This window comes from Wolffia australiana, chromosome 14 (assembly GCF_029677425.1).
Source record: "Wolffia australiana isolate 7733 chromosome 14, ASM2967742v1".
Lineage (NCBI taxonomy): Eukaryota > Viridiplantae > Streptophyta > Magnoliopsida > Alismatales > Araceae > Wolffia > Wolffia australiana.
In genome coordinates this window covers 13,368,401-13,390,052 of record NC_135848.1, presented here as the reverse complement: position 1 = coordinate 13,390,052, position 21,652 = coordinate 13,368,401, and the positions used below count along the sequence as shown (strand labels likewise).

Below are 21,652 nucleotides of genomic sequence, written 5' to 3'. Positions count from 1 at the left end.
TGATTGATTACACATCTCGTTTAATATATACATCCGAATATTTTCAATTTCTTCCATATGGGATAACGGGATTCAGGTTTGGTGTTAAACTCTGAAGCCCTTTATCCCATATGGAAGAAAATAGAACTTATCATTTCTATTTATTGGACGATGTGTTATTATGTTAAATGATAAACATATATAAGGGCCTTTAAATATACGAGTATAGATTAAAATATTATTTTACCATTCAATATATAGTCGGACTGATTTAATATATACAGATAAAATTTTCTAATTTCTTCCATGTGGGATAACGGGATTCTGAGTTTACATTAAACTTCGAATCCTGTTATCCCATACGGAAGAAAATAAAAATTTTGCACTCTATATTTTGACTGAGGCTAATAATATATCAAAACCTTACGACGATGATGTGCATAAGTCATTGAATGTTATGTAAAGCTTATTTTTTTCTGTCGATACCAGATATCGATATCCGGATACCGGGTCCCATATCCGGATATCAAAATCTGATATCCGGTATTCGATACCAGTTTCGTCCTCACCCCCCCAATATCCGCTATCGATATCCGTCTACACCTAAAGGACGGATATCGACCGATATCCGATATCTGATATCAGAGACCGTCCCAGTTTTCTCCTGGATATTGGATATTGGTTGTCTGATATCGGATATCGGACGGATATCGGTTGGGCGAACCCTACTTACATGTAACTTGTTCCACCCTCACTTTGCTTTGTGGAAGAGTCTCTTCAAGCAGTTCATGTATCTGGCGTCTAGCACCCACACGATCAATGTGGTGTTGGATCTCTTCTCAACATCTGCAATTGTCCTTGAAGATATTGTACATCTTCTCACCGTCAAGTCTCACTAGTGATGGTAGTGGCCTGAGATAAAAGAAGAATAGGGGGACCTCCCAGGTCAGGCTGGCATGGGCACTTAAAATGTGTGACCCTTCTATATATTTGTTTTGTCATATTCTCATAAAAATCCTTCACACTTAAGTCTATAGATCTTATACGTGTGACCTTGTAGGCGTGTGTATTAGTCTAGTTAATAACTTCAATACTCCAATTTACAAGTTTATCAATAAATTATATCGACTTATTGATTAATCAATCAAGGATCAATTTCACCTAGTCAACATGTTAACTTTCTAGCATGTGGAGTACCAAGATGCACCTCGTGCTCTATAAGATACAAAGTAGTTTTAAAATATTGTTTATTCTTTTGATTTAATCTTCCGTGCTAGGTGTCGCAACCCAATTTGTCCAATGATTGGTGTCCATCAGTCATTGGCTACATCAAATGATTGGCGTTAGAGAATAATCAGCAGCACCCAATGACAATGGCACATAATCCAATATTTTTTAAGCTAAACAAAAATTCATGCCAATATAAAAAACAGGGCATTTTTTTAAAAAGTACTCACTAGTTCTTACGTTATCAATAAATGGCAGAATGATATTGAATGACAAAAAAGGTGCATTAGATGCATCTTTATTTTTTCTCTATTTTCTAACTATTGTAGGGACATGTGTCATTCTCTTTTAGAGCAATAATTAAAGTGTATAAAGCATGTAAATGATTGGATTTTATTGCAAATTGAGGCACATTCAGCGAATCATTAATGTATGCTACCAAGAGTGGATTATGAGGATAGAGAGAATATCAACGGTTATGAGTGTGCAAACTTCAAATGGCAATATCAAACAATCTAAAAGGATTTTAGGCCTAAAAATTTATGGGTAGTTATGTCTTAACCTCCTCAATCCATCCGTAGTCCCTAATACATAAACATACCCCATCCTTAAAAAAATACACCCTTGGATTTAAGGCAATGACCAAGTGAATTATGATGATATCAAAACACAAAGATCATTAGTCTTTAAATGTGTGTTCTTAACACCCCTATTTGAAGTATGTTAGGTTCTAGAGGCCTTGACATGGATGAAATGAGGATTCCACGCAACGGAAGACACGTAACGGAATCATAACTGCATCGATAAAACCATAAAACGAAGAACCTTTGCATGGATCGCATCCATGATTTCTTGGATCCTGGAGTGAGATGAGTCGAGCTGCTCAAATGTGTAGCCCCTAGACGTATCCACGCGGTCCTCGGCGCGTCGGATCTCCTCCTTCTCGTTGACGAGCCCCGTTCTTTCTCCGTCGGCGTCGTTACGTCGTCCTGATCACATCAGGGATGGAGAGGGGGTGTGGGGAGAGTGGAGAAGAAGGGGAAAGGCCCCTGAACAATTCTGGCCTCGGTGAATTTCGTTCAGGGCCTTCCCCTATTTATACTATGCGGGTATTTTTTATAAAAACCCCCAAAACTTAAGTATATCTTCTAACGTCCAAAAGACCATTTGCGTGTGACCCTCTAGGCCCATGTATCAGTCTAGTTAACGACTCCAGCGGCCCAATAACCTTTATTGGCCTTCCAAATTAATTAACTATATCATCATATAAATTAATTAACTTCGGATCAATTTAACCCAATCGATAGGTCGAGACTCCGACACGTGGGGTGCCAAGCTACACCTCGTGTCCTAGAAGATACAAAGGAGTGTGTATCGACTCACTCATGGAACCTGTTCATCATCGGTTACCGTGTATGTATAATCCCTCATCCACTTGACGTTCCTTGGACAACTTAGGGTATGGTCAACTGTCAAACCCTAATCGATCATCCGAGTTAGTATTGATGCATTCGAAAATCATCAGAGAACTCTTCTCCGATATTTCACTGCCTTGGCCAAGGACTTCGTTGCATCGTCTTCCTTGAGCTGTCACCTGTTATACCGAGGGTGGACGATCCCATCTTGACCACTCAATCGCCTTCGTGTACTTCTTGATGCACCCGAACTAAGACCATTTAGAATCCCATGATTAGAGACTCGTTGGCCATTGCCAAAGTACAACTGTCCGTCCACAAGACGTCTTTGGTGTCTCAAGTCAAAGGACCACTTACACAACCGTGACGTGAATCAACTTGATTGACAGTTTGGTATAATACTATTCAGGGATTCGTACGGATCAATTCAGTGAACTCTTTCCACTAAAGAGCACCCACTATCTATCCTTAGTGTCGCCACACTAATGGCTACGGGACCGGCCATACTCATCATATGAGTGAGGTTAGATAGTGCTATTCTATCCGGATACTTTGATGTCCTTCTCGCATATCCTTCGAATAGGAATGTTTAGAACACATGCTTAAAGACTAGTGATCTCCGTATTACGGTCTCATTATAATTCACTAAGTCTGATCATGTATTCACGGACTTCGTTATAACCATCACACATGCACTATAATGAATATGTTGTATTAATGAACATGGAACGAGATGTGGAATGTGTGATTGGCTTGCCGGCCACAAATATTTCCATCATTAGTATCATCATCATCGAAGTCAAACATCCATTTCTCTCTCCACCACTCTAATATCAACTCTGGGATCTTATCACTCTACCTATCTTCCTCTCTCAAACCCCACTTCTCTCTCTTAGTATCATCATCTAAGTCAAACATCCATTTCTCTCTCCATCACTCTCTAATATTAATTTCCATCAAATTACATATGAGAACTTTCTCTGTGATACTTAATTTTCTCTCCAGAAAGATTGAGCTTGGGACTTGATTTTGAAGAAAATCAATTTCCATAAAATTACATTATGCTCCAATCAATTTTGTGTGAATAATTGTACAAACAACTATATCGTATCTTCCCACTACATGAACATAACAACTTACCAAAATAAGTTTATGAACGGTACCCTATTTAAAACTGGAATGCCGACCGCAGTATCAGAAGAAGGAAAAGCTTAGAAGGGGAGAGAGGTTGCAAGAGCGATGGACGAGAACGGCGCAGATGGTTGTCGGTTCCATTCTCATGCACCGCTGATCATATTCCTCCTCGTCGGCATATTTCAGTTCGTTGATCGATTTTTCGATCGTCTTAAAAAGGTCTCTCTTTTTCTTCAATTCTGAATTACGATTGAATTATCTGACATTTGGGTGTCTTAATAATCTCATTTTTCCCGCCGGGGGGTTGCAAATTCACTGCCGTGTTTCGTTGGTTATATTGCTGATCACGATCTTCCGTAGAATCGAGGAGATGCGTTTCCCTAAAAAAGAAAAGACTGCCGTTGTTTGATTATTGTGTTGGGATAAAGATTGTACCAAAAGAAACAACATGATCAATACGCCAGTGAAAAAATGATCATGTTGTGAAAAGTTTCTTCAAAAAAAAATGATCAATACGCCAGTGAAAAATTGCCGGAACTTTGGGAATTATGTTCCGACTCTTGCCAAATTCTTTCTTCTGCCCCATAATCTAAATTAAAAGCTACGCGTGCCGTCTATATTGTACGTGTGACGTGGTTGAAATATTGATATTTCTGGCTGCGATAAGTCTTGGAGCTCTTACCAGAACTCATATCTGCTCCCTGTAGAACCAATGCACATTACCTCGTTTGCTCTCTTCGAAAGCTTAGTCATCATCCATTGTGGGAATTAAATATAACTTAAAACAAAAACTCTTTCTCATGGTTACCTTTGGAAGTAGGAAAATTTGGATTTTGCAACCGCATGTTACGTAGTTTTGATATTAGATGCTTTATTCACGCCTTCCGTCAGTGTTGTTGGAGTTAACTCGAGACAAGGGCTTTGCTGATTTACACTCCATTATTGCCGTCTTCTTGTAAAATTGTGCGCGGCTTCTGTATCATACTATCCTTTTTGAATTTATAATTATTTTGAGTGTTCCGATATTAATATGAGTCTGTACATATTTATCAGAGGGATTCCAGAACTGCAGAAGAGAAGCGATTAAGAATAGAAATATCAGATCTTTTGAAGCAGGCCAGCTTGCTATCAACGTAGGTTTCATATGCTTCATTTAATCCTTTTCTGGAGACAAATATGAATAATAGACATTATAATCTTCATTTTTTGAACAAATTTATCTGTTAAAAAAAACTCCCTTAAAAGCATTATTGCTATTGCATTTCATTTGCCATTTACCTTCATCTGCATTGTTCTTGCCGTGCATTTTTCTTGCTTGTTATTTGGCCAAAATCTTGCGATTATAGTATTTCATGCTGGTGTTTTGAATTATTATTTTTAACATTATTATCCCTCATGGGAGAATGATCCCTATCTGAGCAATCGATGAATAGTAATGGGATAGGGGAGAAGTCTTGTGAGTTATGATTTGCTAGGACTAGGGAGATGGCACAATGGCAAATCATCATCCGTATTGTCATTCATAGGCAGGTGTGGAAGAAGGGGACAAATGACAAGGATGATGATGGTGATAGGATGAGTTGATTTTGTATATTATAGCCTTTTCTGCAAATATTATTCTCTATCTTGTCTCCTTCAGATGATGATAGGACGATGGTGCCCCCTCATAGTCCTTATCATTTGCCTGCCACAGGGTGACGATGACGAATTTGCCCTCTACATCATAAGTTGTACAGAGCTAGAATGATGATTACGTGATCTATATTGTCATCGAAATACGATCAGCGGCCAATGATATGGTGATAACGATATGGCGACTGCTTTTCAGTTTTGTTGGCTGCCATCCTGATTCTGAGTTAGTCTTAGGGTCTTGTCACTTAATATACTATGATTCAGTTCTGCTTAATTATTTCACGTGAATTTTTTATTTATTAACTACCTCGATCATACTTTCAATGATATGTGTGGTTGCATGAAGAAAAATGTTTTTCCTTTGTGCAGACCATCCTCATTTGCTCAGGCTGCGAAGCTTCAACGGACAGCCGCAGCCAAAGAGAAGGAGCTTGCAAAGAGTAAGTAATATTAATCCGGAGGCATGCATTTCACCACTTTTTTCTAAGACTTATGATTAAATAAGCTTACATTCGTTTACATTCTCAATGAACTTGTGTGCTAATAATTTTTCATGTCTCCAGTTCAGCTGGAAAGTAATGACAAAAAGGTATCATATGGTTCCTGGGCAAAAACATTTTCGGGTGTGAAGGTGAGCTATCGTGAATTATTAATTGGTATTTTTTATAATACTCTTTATTCTTTTTAAAGGATATGCCGCTTCTTCATGAAAATAATTTTTGGTTTTCTTTTAGTTCACCGTATATCTCGGTCTTATCTGGTGGTTTTGGGGAGTTCCCGTTGCAGTGGTTCCTCGGCAGCTTCTTCAGCCTCTAGGTGAATTTCGCTAATATGTTTTTCTTGTTTTCTTTTTTTGTTTCTCTCTCTAACTTTTCCCTCTTTTTGTTAGGTTTCATCCCAAATGACATGAAATTTCTTAGCTGTTGTTGCTTGGAAATTTCTTAGCTCTTCAATTTAATTTTTACTGTTTCGTCCTCTATCTCTCTTTCCATCACCCACCATTCCCACATTTTTATCTCGATGTCCTTTAGCTGTGTTATCCTCTCACATCCTCTTCTATTATATCAATTTCTCTCTCTTCTTCTTTCTCATCCCGTCATTCATTTTCTATCTTTCTTTCCCCCCATATTTATTACTCCTTGTCCTTCATATTTCCATCTCTCTATACATTTGTGTTGTATCCCAACTCTACCTGACCAGTTAACTTCTGGCGGTCTGGGACAGGACGTATGGTTTTAGTTTTTGATTCTCAGAGTTCTTTCCTTCTTCATTATCTTTCATTAATCTCTATCTCTTCATTCTGCCAAAAAGTCAATGATAAACCAAAACTAGGCATAATATTTTGCTTAACTTTTTAACTCCAGCAGGTCATATCTAGCAATCCATTTCCATGATAAAATTACTGATTAAATAATTGAATTTCAGAATCAATTAATGGGGCCATTTATCCTGTAGGGAGGATGTTGTCATGGAAAGCTGGTGATCCGGTATCCGGCGTAATCGAGGTATTAGAACCCCGTTCCCTCCTCTTAGCTGTTGCTAAGGTGCATGGGTGCGCTCAGGATGGTTTTTTCATCTCGGGATGAAAAAATCATCCCACCCAATGCATCTGATCTCAGACGAGATTGAAATTCGTCCGCAGGCATTGGATGGCAAATGGGAAAAATGTTTTAAATTTCCATCGTTTTGCATTCTCGATCTCATACTGAATTGTGATGCTAGGGACGCGCTTGTTTCCTTACCGGACGGTTCCTGGACGTAGGGATTAGGGTTTAAATTGAGTCAGATAGGTCGAATTTTGATCAAATGATTTGATTGAATCAGAACAGGATTCAATCTGAACAGATCAAATCTTTTGATCAAACAAGGAAATTTTTCGAGTTGGACCTAGATTTTTGATCAATTCCATTTCAGAAATAAAAATTGATCGATTTTGTCTGAACAGTTCAAAAAATAAAGAAATCTCTCTCTCTTTCTCTCATGCTTGGTCGCTCTTTCTCTCTCCTTACTTCTCCCTCTATCTTGCCCGCTGTCTCTCTCTCTCTCTTTCTGTCTCTCTCTAGCTCTCTCTCTATCTCTTTATCTCTTGCTCGCTCTCCCTCTCTCGTTCTCTCTCTGTTGAACCGAGTCTCTCTCTCTCTCTCTCTCTCTCTCTTTCTTTCTTTTTTTTTTCACTTTATTTCTTTCTCCATTGTGAGTGGGCCACGTTCTATAAGTGGCCCACGTGGGAGTTCTTTCTTTTTATTCGAATTTCACTTAAGTAAAATCCCACGTGTGAGCCTTTAAGTGACTCACACGTGGGACCTTGTAATGGGGCCTCTTAAAAGGCCCCAAGCCCTAGCCGTCAACGATATACTTCTTTGTTTTGTTCTTTTTGTCTACAAGACTTTGTCTCAGGCGCCCTTGGCTGGAGCTTCTCCTCTCCTCAACATCTCTCTATTTCTCCCAAACTAACATGGTATCAGAGCATCTCTGATCCTCGAAGGGCTCATCAACTGGAGCAGATCAAGTCGTTGTTGGAGGTGTTCCCTGTTGCTGTTAGCTCGTCTCAGATTCCCTCAAGCTCTGTCTGCAATGGCAAACAATGGCGATGAAAGTTTGGCTACTGTTGATGAAGGACTGAGTGGAGTTAGACAAGGAGAGTCTGACTCTCCTCAAGTTCAAGATGCTGGTCGTCTTAACTTTATTTTTCCCCCACCAGAAGTCAAGTTTGATGGGGGAAATATGTTTGAGTGGTCCAAGATGGTCACTCTCACTCTGTATGGATGCCAGCTGGGAGACCACTTGACAGATGATCCAAGAGCTGCATCGGATCCAGAGTACAAAAAATGGAGGGCTGAGGAATCTCTGATCCTCAGCTGGATGCTCAGATTGATGACACCAGAGATGCGGCGAGATTTCTTCTACAGTGATACAGTAAAAGAAATGTGGGATGATATTCAGAAATACAGTGAAGAACAGAGTCATGACTGGAGGATTTACGAGTTAAATGTCCAGGCGACTCAAGCACGTCAAGGGACGGACAATGTACTTCAGTACTCCTCAAAACTGAAAGCAGTCTGGAGAGAAATTGACTACTTGTGGCCCACTCACAACCCACAGTCAGTGGAGCGGCAGTATATTCTGAAGCAGAGATTATTTACTTTTCTGATGGGTCTCAATCCCACGTATGAATCTGTGAGGAGCCAGCTCCTGCACAGAGAAAAATTGCCTAGTCTGGAAGAAGCTATTGGAGCAATCAGACAGGCAGAGAGTCGACTGCGTGTTGCCTCTGATCCTCAGACTCAAAATTCCGCTGCATTTTTATCAAGGAAGCCAGAGGCTAAAGCGGCTCCAAATACGAGCTGGCCCACTCGTCCACCACTAACTCGACTGCTTCACCAGAAGGGGAAGACAGTCGTGATGCACTGTTCTGCGCCTACTGCAAAAGGCGTCGACATACTAAAGAGAATTGTTGGAAGCTAGCATGGAAGAATCAGAACGCAGGGAAGAAGGCTTATGTATCTACTTCTCAACCACAAAACTCTGGAGCAGCCGGGACGAGTCAAGCAGTTGAAGAAGTGCAAGAAAAACTCAGCTCTACCTCATTGGCAAAGTCAGGTAATTCCTCTCCCCATGATTGGATTGCCGATACTGGGGCAACAGATCATATGTCCCCAGATGCGTCGCAATTCAGCGAGTATAGCCCTGCTGAAGTGACACATAGAGTCCAAACAGCTGGAGATGGTTATCTGTCAGTAAAGGGAGTTGGAAAGATTCGGGTTCCCCCCCTTGGGCTCCTCAAAGAAGTCTTACATGTAGAGGGCCTAAGGACAAACTTGATATCTATACAAAACGTAGTTGATGATTTGGGTTGTCAATTTATTCTGGACAGTTATGACTGTTTTTTGTATGACAAGGTCTCCGGGAGGAAGATTTCGTCCTTTAGGAGGGAAGGTGGCTTACTCATCCTTGATGGCTTGCCTCGACAATGCATGGTGTCACAACATACGATCACCAAGGAGGAAAGGGTGATCCGTCTACATCAACGGATGGGACACCCTCCTTTTGACTTACTTAAGACTTGTTATCCCTCTATGTTTAATGGGATTTTAGCTGAAAAATTGTTTTGTGAGGCCTGTTGTATGGCCAAACTTCGAAGAACTACTTTTAAATTTATGGATGATCGCTGCTCTTCCCCGTTTGATTGTATACACAGTGATGTTTGGGGGCCCTGCCCAGTGGAGAGTTTAACGGGCAGCCGTTATTTCATTGTGTTTGTTGACGACTGCAGTCGGGCGATGTGGCTATACTTGCTGAAATCTAAAGCAGAAGTGCCAACAGTAATTATCGAATTCTGCAGTTTAATTCAGAATCAGTTTGGGAAGAAGATCAAACGTTTTCGATCTGATAATGGAACTGAATTCTCAATGCCGAAGTTAAGTCGTACTTTATGAGCCAGGGGATTATACATGAGACGTCATGTGTCAACACCCCTCAGCAAAATGGGCTAGCTGAGAGGCGTTTGGGTTACACATTGGCCACTGCCAGGTCACTATTATTTCAAGCAAAGTTGTCCAAGAAATGCTGGGGAGAGGCGGTACAGACAGCAGCCTATCTGATAAACAGAATTCCTATGAAAGTCATTGATCTTAACAGTCCCCTGGATCGACTACGAGAATTTTTTACGAAAGTTCGTCTGTTCTCTGGACTTCCTGCTCGAGTATTCGGATGTGTGGTGTATGTGCATCAGAATTTAGGCAAACTTGACCCATGAGCAATCCGTTGCATATTTGTTGGATACTCTGGGACTCAAAAGGGATATAGGTGCTTTCACCCTCCTTCAAGAAGATTCTTTGTGTCGGCAGATGTGGTGTTTAACGAGACAGAACTGTACTCCACTGCTGAAAATGTGTCTGCGACAACCCAGACTGAACAAGGCTCACACGTATTTGAATTTCTACGTCATTTGACTCCTGATCAAACCCATTGTTCTACTGCCACTCCAGCTGGGGAGATCGAGGTCAACACAAGCGGGCAGATAGTTGATGATGCCGAAGATGAATTGATTCAGCCTTCGGATGAGCAGGGTGAACCAGCGGGAGCTATGGACAATCAAATTAATCCTGAGGAAGAATTGACCCAAGAAGTTCCGGAACACTCACTAGAAGATGCAGTTGCAGATACGAATGTAGAAGCACCGGATGATGACTCAGGTTGGCCTATAGCATTGAGGAAGGGAGTAAGGTCGTGCCGAGCTAAGGCGAAGTACCCAATCAGCCATTACGTGCAATATGAAAAACTGAGCAGTCAGTATCGGAGTTTTCTCACTCTGCTGGGTGAAATTGTTGTTCCAGACAGTCGAGGATGCCCTCCGAGATCCGGGTTGGAAAGCAGCTATGGATGATGAAATGTATGCTCTCATGAAGAATGACACTTGGGAGATTACTTCCCTGCCCAAGGGAAAGAAGGCAGTGGGATGTCGATGGGTGTTCACACCCAAATTTCTGGCAGATAGAACGTTAGAAAGGCTCAAGGCCAGACTAGTGGCAAAGGGTTACACACAAACAGAGGGAATTGATTATGGTGAAACATTCGCGCCAGTAGCAAAGTTTAACACCGTCCGGGTCTTGATTGCACTTGCAGCTAAGTGTGATTGGGAAAATTTTCAGTTTGATGTGAAGAACGCATTTCTCCATGGAGAGTTGGAAGAAGAAGTCTATATGCAGCTTCCCCCGGGATATCGATTGACAGAAAAACCAAATCAAGTATGTCGACAGAAGAAGGCTCTGTATGGGTTGAAACAATCACCGAGGGCATGGTTTGGACGCTTCACCAAGGCCATGGTAGAATTGAATTACTATCAAGCTAGAGGAGATCATGCTCTCTTTATCAAGAAGGGAGCAGGTGGAGCAGTTACTGTTCTACTAGTCTATGTGGACGATATACTTGTTACTGGTGGAGATATAGAAGAAATTGATCGGTTGACCAAGGCACTGTCCAAACAATTTGATATGAAGGAACTTGGACCATTGAAGTATTTTTTGGGTATTGAGGTTGCATACTCCAACGAAGGTATTTCTCTCAGCCAACATAAGTATACGTTGGATCTACTGTAGGAAACTGGGCAATTGGGGTGTAAGCCAGCGACAACCCCCCTTGATATTAATGTAAAGATTGGAAAAGGAGATGATGGAGCGGCGGTAGACAAACATCTTTATCAAAGGTTGATTGGGAAACTGATTTACCTCAACCATACAAGACCAGATATCTCGTATGCTGTCAGCCTATTGAGTCAGTTCATGAGTGAGCCATATGAAATTCATTTGCGAGCAGCTTACAGGATTCTGGCATATTTGAAATTCACTGTTGGACAAGGACTTCTATTCACTCGTGAAGGAGGTCTGACGTTAGAAGCCTATACTGACTCTGATTGGGCCGGGTCGGTGATTGATCGTCGCTCTACATCCGGTTACTGTACACTCTTGGGTGGTAGTTTGGTCACTTGGAGGAGTAAGAAGCAGAAGGAAGTCTCTCTGTCTAGTGCGGAAGCTGAACTTTGAGCACTTAAGCGGGGTGTCTCAGAATTTCGCTGGTTGAAGCATTTGTTGGAGGATATTGGATTATATGATGGTGAAGGAATCAAACTCTACTGTGACAATCAGTCTGCCCTTGCAATTGCCAGAAATCCTGTTCAACATGACAGGACCAAGCATATGGCCATTAATCGGCATTATCTTTCGGAGAACATTGATCGGGGAATCATTCGACCAGAGTACATTCCATCCGTCGACCAAAAAGCCGACATCTTCACCAAGCCTCTGCCTGGTCCGAGATTTCAACAGTTAGTGTCCAAGCTAGGCATGGTCAACATCCACACCTAGCTTGCGGGGGGGTGTTGAACCGAGTCTCTCTCTCTCTCTCTCTCTCTCTCTCTCTCTCTTTTTCACTTTATTTCTTTCTCCATTGTGAGTGGGCCACGTTCTATAAGTGGCCCACGTGGGAGTTCTTTCTTTTTATTCGAATTTCACTTAAGTAAAATCCCACGTGTGAGCCTTTAAGTGACTCACACGTGGGACCTTGTAATGGGGCCTCTTAAAAGGCCCCAAGCCCTAGCCGTCAACAATATACTTCTTTGTTTTGTTCTTTTTGTCTACAAGACTTTGTCTCAGGCGCCGCCCTTGGCTGGAGCTTCTCCTCTCCTCAACATCTCTCTATTTCTCCCAAACTAACACTCTCTCTCTCTCATCCTTTCCGGTGCGCTCTCTCTGGCTATCTCCCCCATGCTCTCTCGCTCGTTCTATCTCTCTCTCTCTCTCTCGCTCTGTGTCTCTCTCTTGCGCTCATTCTCTCTCTCTCTCTCTCTCTCTCTCTCTCGTTCTGTGTCTCTCTCTTGTGCTCATTTTCTCTCTCTCTCTCTCTCTCTCTCGCTCTGTGTCTCTCTCTCGCGCTCATTCTCTCTCTCTCTCTCTCTCTCTCTCTCTCTCTCTCTCCGTGTCTCTCTCTTGCGCTCATTCTCTCTCTCTCTCTGCTTCTCTCTTGCGCTCATTCTCTCTCTCTCTCTCCTCTCTCTCTCATTATCTCTCTCTCTCCTCTCTCTCTCTCTCACATTCTCAATCTCCATCTGATGCTCACTCTCATTCTCTATCTACATTTGATGCTCGCCCCCATTTTCTATCTACAGCTGGCTCTCCCGCTCTCTCTCTATGTCTCTCTCTCTTTCTCGTTTTATGTCTCTCTCTCTCTCTCTCTCTTTTCCTGCCTGTCTCTTGCTCTCTCTCCCTCTTCTCTTGTGCTCGCTCTATCTCTCTTGTTCCTTCTCGATCCCTCTCGTCCTCCGGCGCTCTTCCTCATTCTCCCCTGCTCACTCTCTCTTTCTATCATTCTCTCACTCCCTCTAGCTCTCTCTCTCTCGTCCTCTCTGTGTCTCCCTCTCTCTCTCTCTCACTTGTTCTCTCTGTGTCTCCCTCTCTCTCTCTCTCACTTGTTCTCTCTCGTGGTCACTCTCTCTCTCTCTCTCTTGTTCTCTCTTTGTCTCCCTCACTCTCTCTCTCTCTCTCTCGGTCTCTCTCTCCCTCTCTCTCTCTATCTCTCGTTCTCTCTGTGTCTCCCTCGCTCTCTCTCTCTCTCTCTTCTCATATTTTATTTATTATGCATATTTATTTTTTATTAATTTGAACAATTTGATCCGATCCAATTCAAACCCACCATCAGTTGGGGTTGTCCGATCCAAACAATGGACCAGCTCGATTGATACTATCCGATCCAATGGGTCAGATTGAGTCCAAATTGATTTTCTGGCCCCGTGATTGAAGTTCGGCTTCGATTGATCGAATGCTCGATCCGATCAAACATTTGATCGATCAGATCGAATCCTCGATCCCTACTGGATGGGACGATTTCAGGACGACCCAAAAAAGGGGATGCGAGACAGGTCGAAAATAGACGTGGTCGTTCTGTTCTTTTTGTGCGAATTGTTCGCCCTATTCGGTTTTCCGAACAGAGCAAAAACGTATTCAAACAGAACATTGCACAGACTGGTGTGCGGTTCTTTTGTTCGCTTTATGCGAATTTTGTTCTAGTTTTGTGCAAATTTGTGCGAATGTGCAAATTTTGTTTTTTTTTTTTAAAAAGAATAGAACAAAGAACAAGGCCCTGTGTGGTTCTTTTGTGCGAATTTTTTGTTCGCTTCAAACGAACAGAACAGAACAACCATGTCTAGTAGAAAACCATCACGATAGTGCAGTATAGTTGTTGCCATTAATTTAATCATCAAACTTTAACATGCCTCTTAACTCAGGTTGGGATGATTCCATGGCTGGTGTTGACCGCCAGAGTCAGCAAGCTGCTGTCTCAGAAGCTGATTGGTCCTGCGGCTTGACTCACCATCTCTCTACTTTCATATGTAACGTGTTAATTACATGACTTTCTCTCTCCTCAGGCTCTCTTTTGGCCATTGTATTTTGAATTAAGGAAGCACATTTAATGATAACCTGATACGATCCTTGATCTCGGGTCGTATCGGAGGGAGGGTAGAGGACGAGGATAGGGTAGAAGTTCCCGGGGTAGAGAGGTGAAACGGGAATGGAAGAGGACGGACCGAGCTGAGGAGGTAGGGATTGGTGGAGGACGAGCCGCCTGAAGACGCGGTGAAGTGAAGACGATCGCGAGGATGGGGATCGTCGAGGGAGGAGGAGCGTGGATGTAGGAGAGACGAGCGAGGAAGAGAACAGCTGATCGTTAATAACCAAATCTCAGTCTGCCCTCCTCCAAGGAGGGCTGTGCTATTTAAAGGGAACATAGGGGAAAGGAAACATAGCGAATGATGATAATGCCCTTCACGTAGGCTGGGGATCCTATCATAACCTTGATCATTGTCAATCCTAATCTAGGACTCTTGAGATAGCCCATTATAACTCCCAATTATTATTTAAAAATATATTTACTATCTATTTGCATATAGATTTACTTTCTGATAAGATACCTGTCGGGGAGCGTAATTGATCCGCACTTGAAACTTGATTTCCAAACCAGAAATGATATTCCAAATGGTCACGACACTTTCACAGAGAGAGAGAGAGTAGGAGAGACGAGAGATAGATTCTCGGGGTAGAGAGGAGAGAACAGGAATGGTCGAGAGTATGGCGAAGGATCGCTGACAAACAGTTGTTGCTCGACAGGGGGACAATGACGAGCCTGTAAGCACGGAGATGGAGAGTCGTGATTGGAATGGAACTGAGTGGGCACCGGAGGGACGAGGGACGAGGGGCTCACAAGTGTTCTCCTTCCTTTTTAAAGTTGCGAACCAATTACAAGCTTTATCACGAAGGCTGAATGGAATTACTAAAGATACCAAGGAAGACGTGAATTAAGTAGGTGCCGAAGAGGGCTGGGCCTATAGTGCAGGGACGTGGACGGGATGGTGATTTCGTTCGTGGCCGAAAAAATGGTTACGTCCAGGGCTTCGGATGATTGACGGGGCGAAGAATCGTCGGCTCGTCCCCAGACGAGACAATTGCTTCGTCCATGGACGAAATAACCGTCCCGTCTGGGGCCTTGGACGGTGAACGAGATGGTTATTTTGTCCTGTGGGAGTATAGTATGTGCGTGACAGGTCTAGCCTGACACACATGCTGCACCACATCTCAATTTCTGAGTGGTCTAATGCTAACACATGCCCTGTTTCGTCTCGGGACATTGGAAAGGACGAGAATTTCTTGGACGGGACGGTTTCGAATGGGACGGGACGTGGACGGAACTATTTAGACAAGACTCTAAAATTTGGGGTTAATAGCACGGTACATCCCAAACCATGTCCAAAGTCTGCGAGTTAACCTTAGGTTTTTTTTTGGCACGGTATATCACAAACTCACTAAGTCGTCTGTGATATATCCCGGTGATGACGTGGAGTCCATCATGGCTGCCAGGTGGATCTCTGGCCAGATTTTTACTTGGTGGAACGCACCTGGCTGCCACGGTGGATTCCACGTCATCACCGTGATATGTCTACCTGCCAAGGGTTCAACTTAAAGAGAGCGAGGCATTCTAGAGAGAGAGAGAGGGAGAGAGAGGCGCGCTAGAGAGAGAGAGGAGAGAGAGGTTCTAGAGATAGAAAGAGAGGTGTTCTAGAGAGAGAGGCATTGTTCTCTAGAACACCTCTCTTTCTCTCTCTATAACACCTCTCTTTCTCTCTCTAGAAGACCTCTCTTTCTCTCTCTAGAACCTCTCTCTCTCCTTCTCTCTCTCTCTCTCTCTCGCTCGCTCTCTTGGCAGGTAGACATATCACGGTGATGACATGGAATCCAGCGTGGCAGCCAGGTGGGTTGCGCCAGGTAAAAATCTGGCCGGAGATCCACCTGGCAGCCATGATGGACTCCATGTCATCACCGGGATATATAGCAGACGACTTAGTGAGTTTGGGATATACCATGCCCAAAAAAAAACCTAAGATTAACTCGCAGACTTTGGACATGGTTTGGGATGTATCGTGCTATTAATCCCTAAAAATTGGGACTTAGGACGGGACGAAACTGGTTCGTCCCGTCTCGTCCATCGTCTATTGTCAGGTTTTCTTCCGGGATTATCACTTTCTTGCTCAAGAATTCATAGTGTTTATCGTGAATTGATTGGCTCTTGATTTCTCCTGTGCCGTCGCCATCAGAATTATAACTGATCGCAGGTTTCGTTAGAGGATCAGCATTCAATTGCTATTTTTTTTTTATTTCCTGCTGCCGTGTCGAGGTTGATTTCGGCGAATGGGGGAAATTTCGTTGCTTGCAGTGTCGGCGATCGTCGTTCGTAGGTTGTTCTCCTCTTGACGCGGAATTAGCATCTACGGCCCCTAGAGATCAAGCGCCACGTGCTTATCTGTACGTTTTGATCCCTACTTTCTTTATGATCTATTCATTCTGGCCCACCAAATGATGTCCTTGACCGCTTCGTTTTCTTTCTGTGCGTGTTCATCTACTGTTTTCTATTTGGCTGTACGCGATTTTTGTATTGTTGGACTTTGTAGTCGATCGATTGGAGAATCTTATGACCCTTGTAGAACAAAATAAATCATAAATTGTTCTTTTAGTGTCGAATGTCCGCATCAAAAGTTTACCGACTCTGTATCTAGTTTATCTCTAATGTCCGCGTAAAGTCTAGTTTTACTAGTTTTTTTTATGGATTATCTCTAATTTGAACTTTTGTGTGAAAATTTGTTGCTGTCTGTCTGGGGCTCTAAGAAATTTCAGGAGAAGAAGAAAATAGAAAGAAGAAAGTGAATGTCGATCCTGGACCCATTTCCTTTTTAATCCGATGAAGAAATGGCAGTCTTGTAGCTCATTTTTCCGAGAGAAGAGATGATTAAAAAGGAAATACCTTTCTTTCTTCGAAAAACATTAACGATCATTGGTTTCATAATTATCGGCAATTTGGATTTCTTGACCGTTTCCGATTTTTGGTTCATATTCACTATATTACTGAATTATTAATGAAGTTAATGTCAATGCTTGAAAATCAGTTCAAATGATTCCAAAGGATTTCTGTTTCCGATTTTTGTGCGCTTGCAAGATCTGTCTCTGTTCCCTGTCTTTCTGTTTGCTCAGCGTCGGCCGTCTGTTCTTAGTTTTTTTTATTGTCTTAAACAGAAATTTCTCTCCTATCCCTTCAGACCTAGATTAAGCTTTTTGAGTTTTTTTTGCACTGAAAGCTATTTTGTAGTTTTGTTCCTAAGCTCCATGGAGAAAGTGCACTTAATGTTGTTTAATATTTCTCAGAAGGAGTCCTTCATTTCCAAAGACTGATAAGTTTCTTTCCCTCCCCATGGTCCGCCTCCAAGGGCTTCCCTTCAAATTCTCGGTCACAGATATAGTCAAATTCTTCGCCAGCCTCGACGTCGTTGACTGCCTGTTGACCCACAAGAACGAGGGCTTCTCCGGCGAGGCCTTCGTCGGCTTCCCCATGCCGCTGCAGGCAGGACTCGCCCTTGAGCTGGACCGGCAGATGAGGGTTGGAGTCGGAGGGGGAGTGGATGCGGTCTTCGGTCTGGTTCGACGTGCGAACCGTAACGGGGACCGAAAGTCCGGTGAGCCCTAAAAAGGCCGACCAACTGTCAGGTTCTATCCGGTCTGACCGAATTTTGGTCAGACCGTGTCCTTCCCTAGTTGGAGGTACGTGAAGATCTTCTGCTGCAGGTATCAAGACTACCACTCGAGTCAACATTATGTTTTCTTGGGTGGTCAAGCTGAGTCAACGCCAAGTCAACGCCGGTCCCGCCCAAGTCAACGACAAGGCGGAGCGGCAGCCAACGGGGAATTCCCATGTGGACAACAGGGAGGTGGCCAAGCTGAGGGGCCTGACCTTCTCGGTGACGGAGACAGACGTCGTCATCTTCTTCTACGCCCGGCTAGGAGGAGGTTGCCCACTTGAGCCATGTCCAATGACCGGTTGACTATTGGGCCCAGGTACGTGGATCTCTACCCACCTCCGTTGACTCTTCATTAACCCAACTATTAAATTCATAAATGAAGTAGTTAATTTAATGGTGGGGTTACTATTATCCTTTTTTTGTAGTGACGAATCTTGTATGTGTTCCTAAGAAAAGAAATTAGTCCATTTCATTTTTGTGTGAGGTTTCAAAAAAGGGTGTGGAAATACATAGAACTCTTGAATGGAAATTGAAAAGAGAATTACCTAAATTTCACTAAATTTTTCAGTCATTAGTCTAATCTTTACAAATTTTTTTTACATGAAACGACATCTGAGCCAGTCAAACCGAAAACGCGTATCATTTTCGTATTAACTCCCTGGTATTTCAGACATTGATTGTTTCGGATCTTTATACTTTTGAATTATAACCTGAATTATGTCTCGTGGGCAAAGGGAGTTCCTTTTGTTGACCATGTTCTCAGAGCGTTGACCGCTCGGGAGTCGCCATCGCAGGCCCGGCGAGGTCTTCATATAGAACGAAGAGGGGTGTTCTTCGCCGCGATCGTGGATTTCACGAGCGATGGTAGAAATCTAGCGAGGAAGAGGATAAAAAAAGACGGGTTTTTTTGATTTGATCGCAGGGATGGGGAATTGCTTTCGAAGAAGTAGACCGAGTTCTTTCACGGTCTTTAACGGCAGTGCTGCCACAAGCGCAGGTTTGGAACAGTCGAATTTTTATTTTTTCCCCTTTTTGAACCCAATCCCGAGATGGGTTTTGTTTCCCTGGCTGTTTGAATCGATATCTCTCACTTCCAGAGAGAGATTTGTCTTGTAGAAACTAGAAAGAAGAAGTTTTCCGGGTTGAATCTCTGAATTTCTTACTTGTTCAGGAGGGGGAGGCGGTTCGGAATCGAATGTTAGCGGATTCAGCAGCGGGACGAACACGACTGGCACGAACAGCAGCTCTAAATTCTCGAGCGCAAGTAGCGGCAATGGGCAGGCTTCGATCTCGGGGCAGAGATCGTGGGAGATGGAGCCCAATGGAAGAATTCTTGAATCGGCTGATCTTCGCGTGTACACCTTCGGGGAATTGAAGTCTGCGACGAGGAATTTCAGGCCCGATAGCGTTCTTGGAGAAGGCGGGTTCGGAAGAGTTTTCAAGGGATGGGTCGACGAGAAGACCCTCAATCCTGCCAAGAGCGGCTGCGGTAAGGTCGTCGCCGTTAAGAAGCTCAACCAGGACAGTATTCAAGGCTGGGAAGAGTGGCAGGTACTTCTCCATTGAACTATCATCATCATCATCATCATCATCCTCATCATCATCATCATCTTCAATAGCATCATCATCCTCGTCATCATCATCATTATCATCCTCATCATCATCATCATCAACATCATCATCATAATCATCATCATCATCTTTCTCCATCGCTCTGATCGCTCTCTCTGCATTTGATGGTTCTTCTTCTCCATCGCGCATACGTCAATCTTTATCACCTCTTTCTCTGGCGAATTACTCCTTCAAACCATCGTCGTCTTCCTCTTCTTCTCCTCCCTTTGGATTCGAAATTTATTCTTATCCTTTTGAACTTGTTTCTTTCTCCGTCACTCATACTTCATTGTTTCTTTGCTCTTTCTCCAGTGTATCACTGCATGGAACTATCTTTATCATCATCTTCATCATCAGCATCAGCGTCTTCTTCTTCTCCTTCTGAATTTGAATTTGATTTTTACTCATCTTAATTTCTCATACTTCGATCTTCCTTTCATCTTTCTGCGCGAGTCACTCCATGAAATTATAATCACCATCATCGTCATCATTTTCTTCTTCTTCTTCTAAATTTGAAATTTCTTCAGTCGGAGGTGAACTTTTTGGGGAGACTCTCTCACCCGAACCTAGTGCGCCTTCTGGGATACTGCTGGGAGGATAGGGAGCTGCTCCTCGTTTACGAATTCATGTCCAAGGGCAGCCTTGAGAACCATCTTTTCAGAAGTAATCCCCTCCCTCCTATTTTTGTTCCAATTATTTATTGACAAACCCACAAATTGCAAATGACTGATGATTTTTCTTGTTTGGAATTGGGGAAGAACAGAGGGAGTATATCAGCCGCTGTCGTGGAAACTGCGGCTAAGGATCCTGCTCGATGCCGCCCGTGGCCTCGCTTTCCTCCATGGGTCTGAAAAGCAGATCATCTACAGAGACTTCAAGGCTTCAAACATCCTTCTCGACGCGGTCAGTACCCGAAGACCTTGATTTTTTCCCACGTCGTCACTAAAATTTTAGCCAAGAAGTAATTCTTTTAACCCATATGCTACAAGTCTAAATTACAAATTCATCTGTTACTCTCAAGTGCTTCGATTTAAGTCAATTTTTGCGTTATAAACATGACAAATGCATCGGTTGATCTCAATTGCTTCAAGCTTAGTCAAGTTTTGTGTAATAAACTTGACAATTTCATCATTTGAGCTTAGAAGCTTCAATTGGGGGACATCCTGTCGCATAATTTTCTCGAATTTAAGCTATCTGCATGCTCCAGTAGGAAAATCCATGCGGCATAACATCATGAAAACTTTATAAATTCCTCTTGTTCCGTTCATCCACCTATTTTGTAGTACCTCTGAAATTCAGATCTCTTCAGGCGTTTATTTGTGCTTTAATAAACTTCTGAAGTACTTAAAAATTGTCTGGTGTTAACTTACAGCACTTCAACGCGAAGATCTCGGACTTCGGGCTGGCAAAGCACGGGCCGACAGGAGGGGAGTCTCACGTGACGACGCGTGTGCTGGGCACATACGGGTATGCGGCGCCGGAGTACATGGCGACGGGGCACCTCTACGTGAAAAGCGATGTGTACGGGTTCGGTGTGGTGTTGCTGGAGATGATGACAGGCAAGCGTGCTATGGACATGGCCCGGCCCAGTGGGCAGCACAACTTAGTGGACTGGGCCAAGCCGTTCCTCTGCGACAGGCGCAAGCTCGCCCGCATAATGGACTCCCGCCTCGAGGGCCAGTACTCCTCCAAAGCAGCACACCAGGCAGCCCAGTTAGCCCTCGCCTGCCTCTCCTCCGACCCCAAGAAACGCCCACACATGAGGGAGGTTGCAGACAATCTCTTCAGCCTCCAAGCCTGAAGATCTTGCTTGTGATAGTAAGGCTTGCAGAGGGTGACTGTCCGTCATCCATCCTGTCCTTGACAGTCATAGATTGCTGCTCTGCCCTGGGATTGGGAATGTTAAGAAAGCCGTTCTGCTGTTGTGCCTCGGATTCGGATTGTAATTATAAACAGATAGAGGGTAATTATAAACTTAAGAGCAAATCACCGGCACCCAGTGGCGGATCGGACGGTTCCCCATCCGTTAAAGGCCAATTGT

At 43.2% G+C, this 21,652-nt stretch overlaps 3 protein-coding genes and 1 long non-coding RNA gene across 5 annotated transcripts; all 4 read left to right on the top strand.

Annotated features, from left to right (window-relative positions):
* Window positions 1-3,804: 3,804 nt before the first annotated feature.
* LOC144711898 (tail-anchored protein insertion receptor WRB-like protein) lies at window positions 3,805-14,375 on the top strand. Its single transcript, XM_078586037.1, has 7 exons — window positions 3,805-3,974; window positions 4,809-4,888; window positions 5,757-5,827; window positions 5,951-6,018; window positions 6,122-6,203; window positions 6,843-6,892; window positions 14,167-14,375. The coding sequence occupies exons 1-7, from the start codon at window positions 3,861-3,863 to the stop codon at window positions 14,245-14,247; spliced, it is 546 nt and encodes a 181-aa protein (XP_078442163.1). The 5' UTR covers window positions 3,805-3,860; the 3' UTR covers window positions 14,248-14,375.
* Window positions 8,759-9,578, top strand: LOC144711899 (uncharacterized). The gene is made up of 2 exons (XR_013583682.1): window positions 8,759-8,987; window positions 9,287-9,578. It is a non-coding gene; the product is annotated as an uncharacterized LOC144711899 (long non-coding RNA).
* A 2,183-nt stretch (window positions 14,376-16,558) lies between the features above and the next one.
* Window positions 16,559-18,840, top strand: LOC144712037 (uncharacterized). Of its 2 annotated transcripts, XM_078586212.1 has the most exons (4): window positions 16,559-16,735; window positions 17,630-17,937; window positions 18,047-18,316; window positions 18,735-18,840. In XM_078586212.1, the coding sequence occupies exons 2-3, from the start codon at window positions 17,676-17,678 to the stop codon at window positions 18,301-18,303; spliced, it is 519 nt and encodes a 172-aa protein (XP_078442338.1). In that variant the 5' UTR covers window positions 16,559-16,735; window positions 17,630-17,675; the 3' UTR covers window positions 18,304-18,316; window positions 18,735-18,840. The 2 variants fall into 2 exon arrangements, with proteins under 2 accessions (XP_078442338.1, XP_078442337.1); XM_078586211.1 differs by lacking the exon at window positions 18,735-18,840 and having other exon boundaries at window positions 18,047-18,532.
* Window positions 18,736-21,597, top strand: LOC144712036 (putative serine/threonine-protein kinase PIX13). The gene is made up of 5 exons (XM_078586210.1): window positions 18,736-18,997; window positions 19,172-19,551; window positions 20,139-20,274; window positions 20,375-20,514; window positions 20,984-21,597. The coding sequence occupies exons 1-5, from the start codon at window positions 18,925-18,927 to the stop codon at window positions 21,410-21,412; spliced, it is 1,158 nt and encodes a 385-aa protein (XP_078442336.1). The 5' UTR covers window positions 18,736-18,924; the 3' UTR covers window positions 21,413-21,597.
* Window positions 21,598-21,652: the final 55 nt, after the last annotated feature.

Coding starts and splice junctions, on each gene's coding strand:
- LOC144711898 (XM_078586037.1), top strand. CDS start 3,861: ATGGACGAGAACGGCGCAGATGGTTGTCGGTTCCATTCTCATGCACCG. Junction 5,828..5,950: donor AGAGAAGGAGCTTGCAAAGA/GTAAGTAATATT, acceptor TCATGTCTCCAG/TTCAGCTGGAAAGTAATGAC. Junction 6,019..6,121: donor AAACATTTTCGGGTGTGAAG/GTGAGCTATCGT, acceptor GTTTTCTTTTAG/TTCACCGTATATCTCGGTCT.
- LOC144712037 (XM_078586212.1), top strand. CDS start 17,676: ATGGTCCGCCTCCAAGGGCTTCCCTTCAAATTCTCGGTCACAGATATA. Junction 17,938..18,046: donor TAACGGGGACCGAAAGTCCG/GTGAGCCCTAAA, acceptor CTTCTGCTGCAG/GTATCAAGACTACCACTCGA.
- LOC144712036 (XM_078586210.1), top strand. CDS start 18,925: ATGGGGAATTGCTTTCGAAGAAGTAGACCGAGTTCTTTCACGGTCTTT. Junction 19,552..20,138: donor AAGGCTGGGAAGAGTGGCAG/GTACTTCTCCAT, acceptor AAATTTCTTCAG/TCGGAGGTGAACTTTTTGGG. Junction 20,515..20,983: donor CAAACATCCTTCTCGACGCG/GTCAGTACCCGA, acceptor GTTAACTTACAG/CACTTCAACGCGAAGATCTC.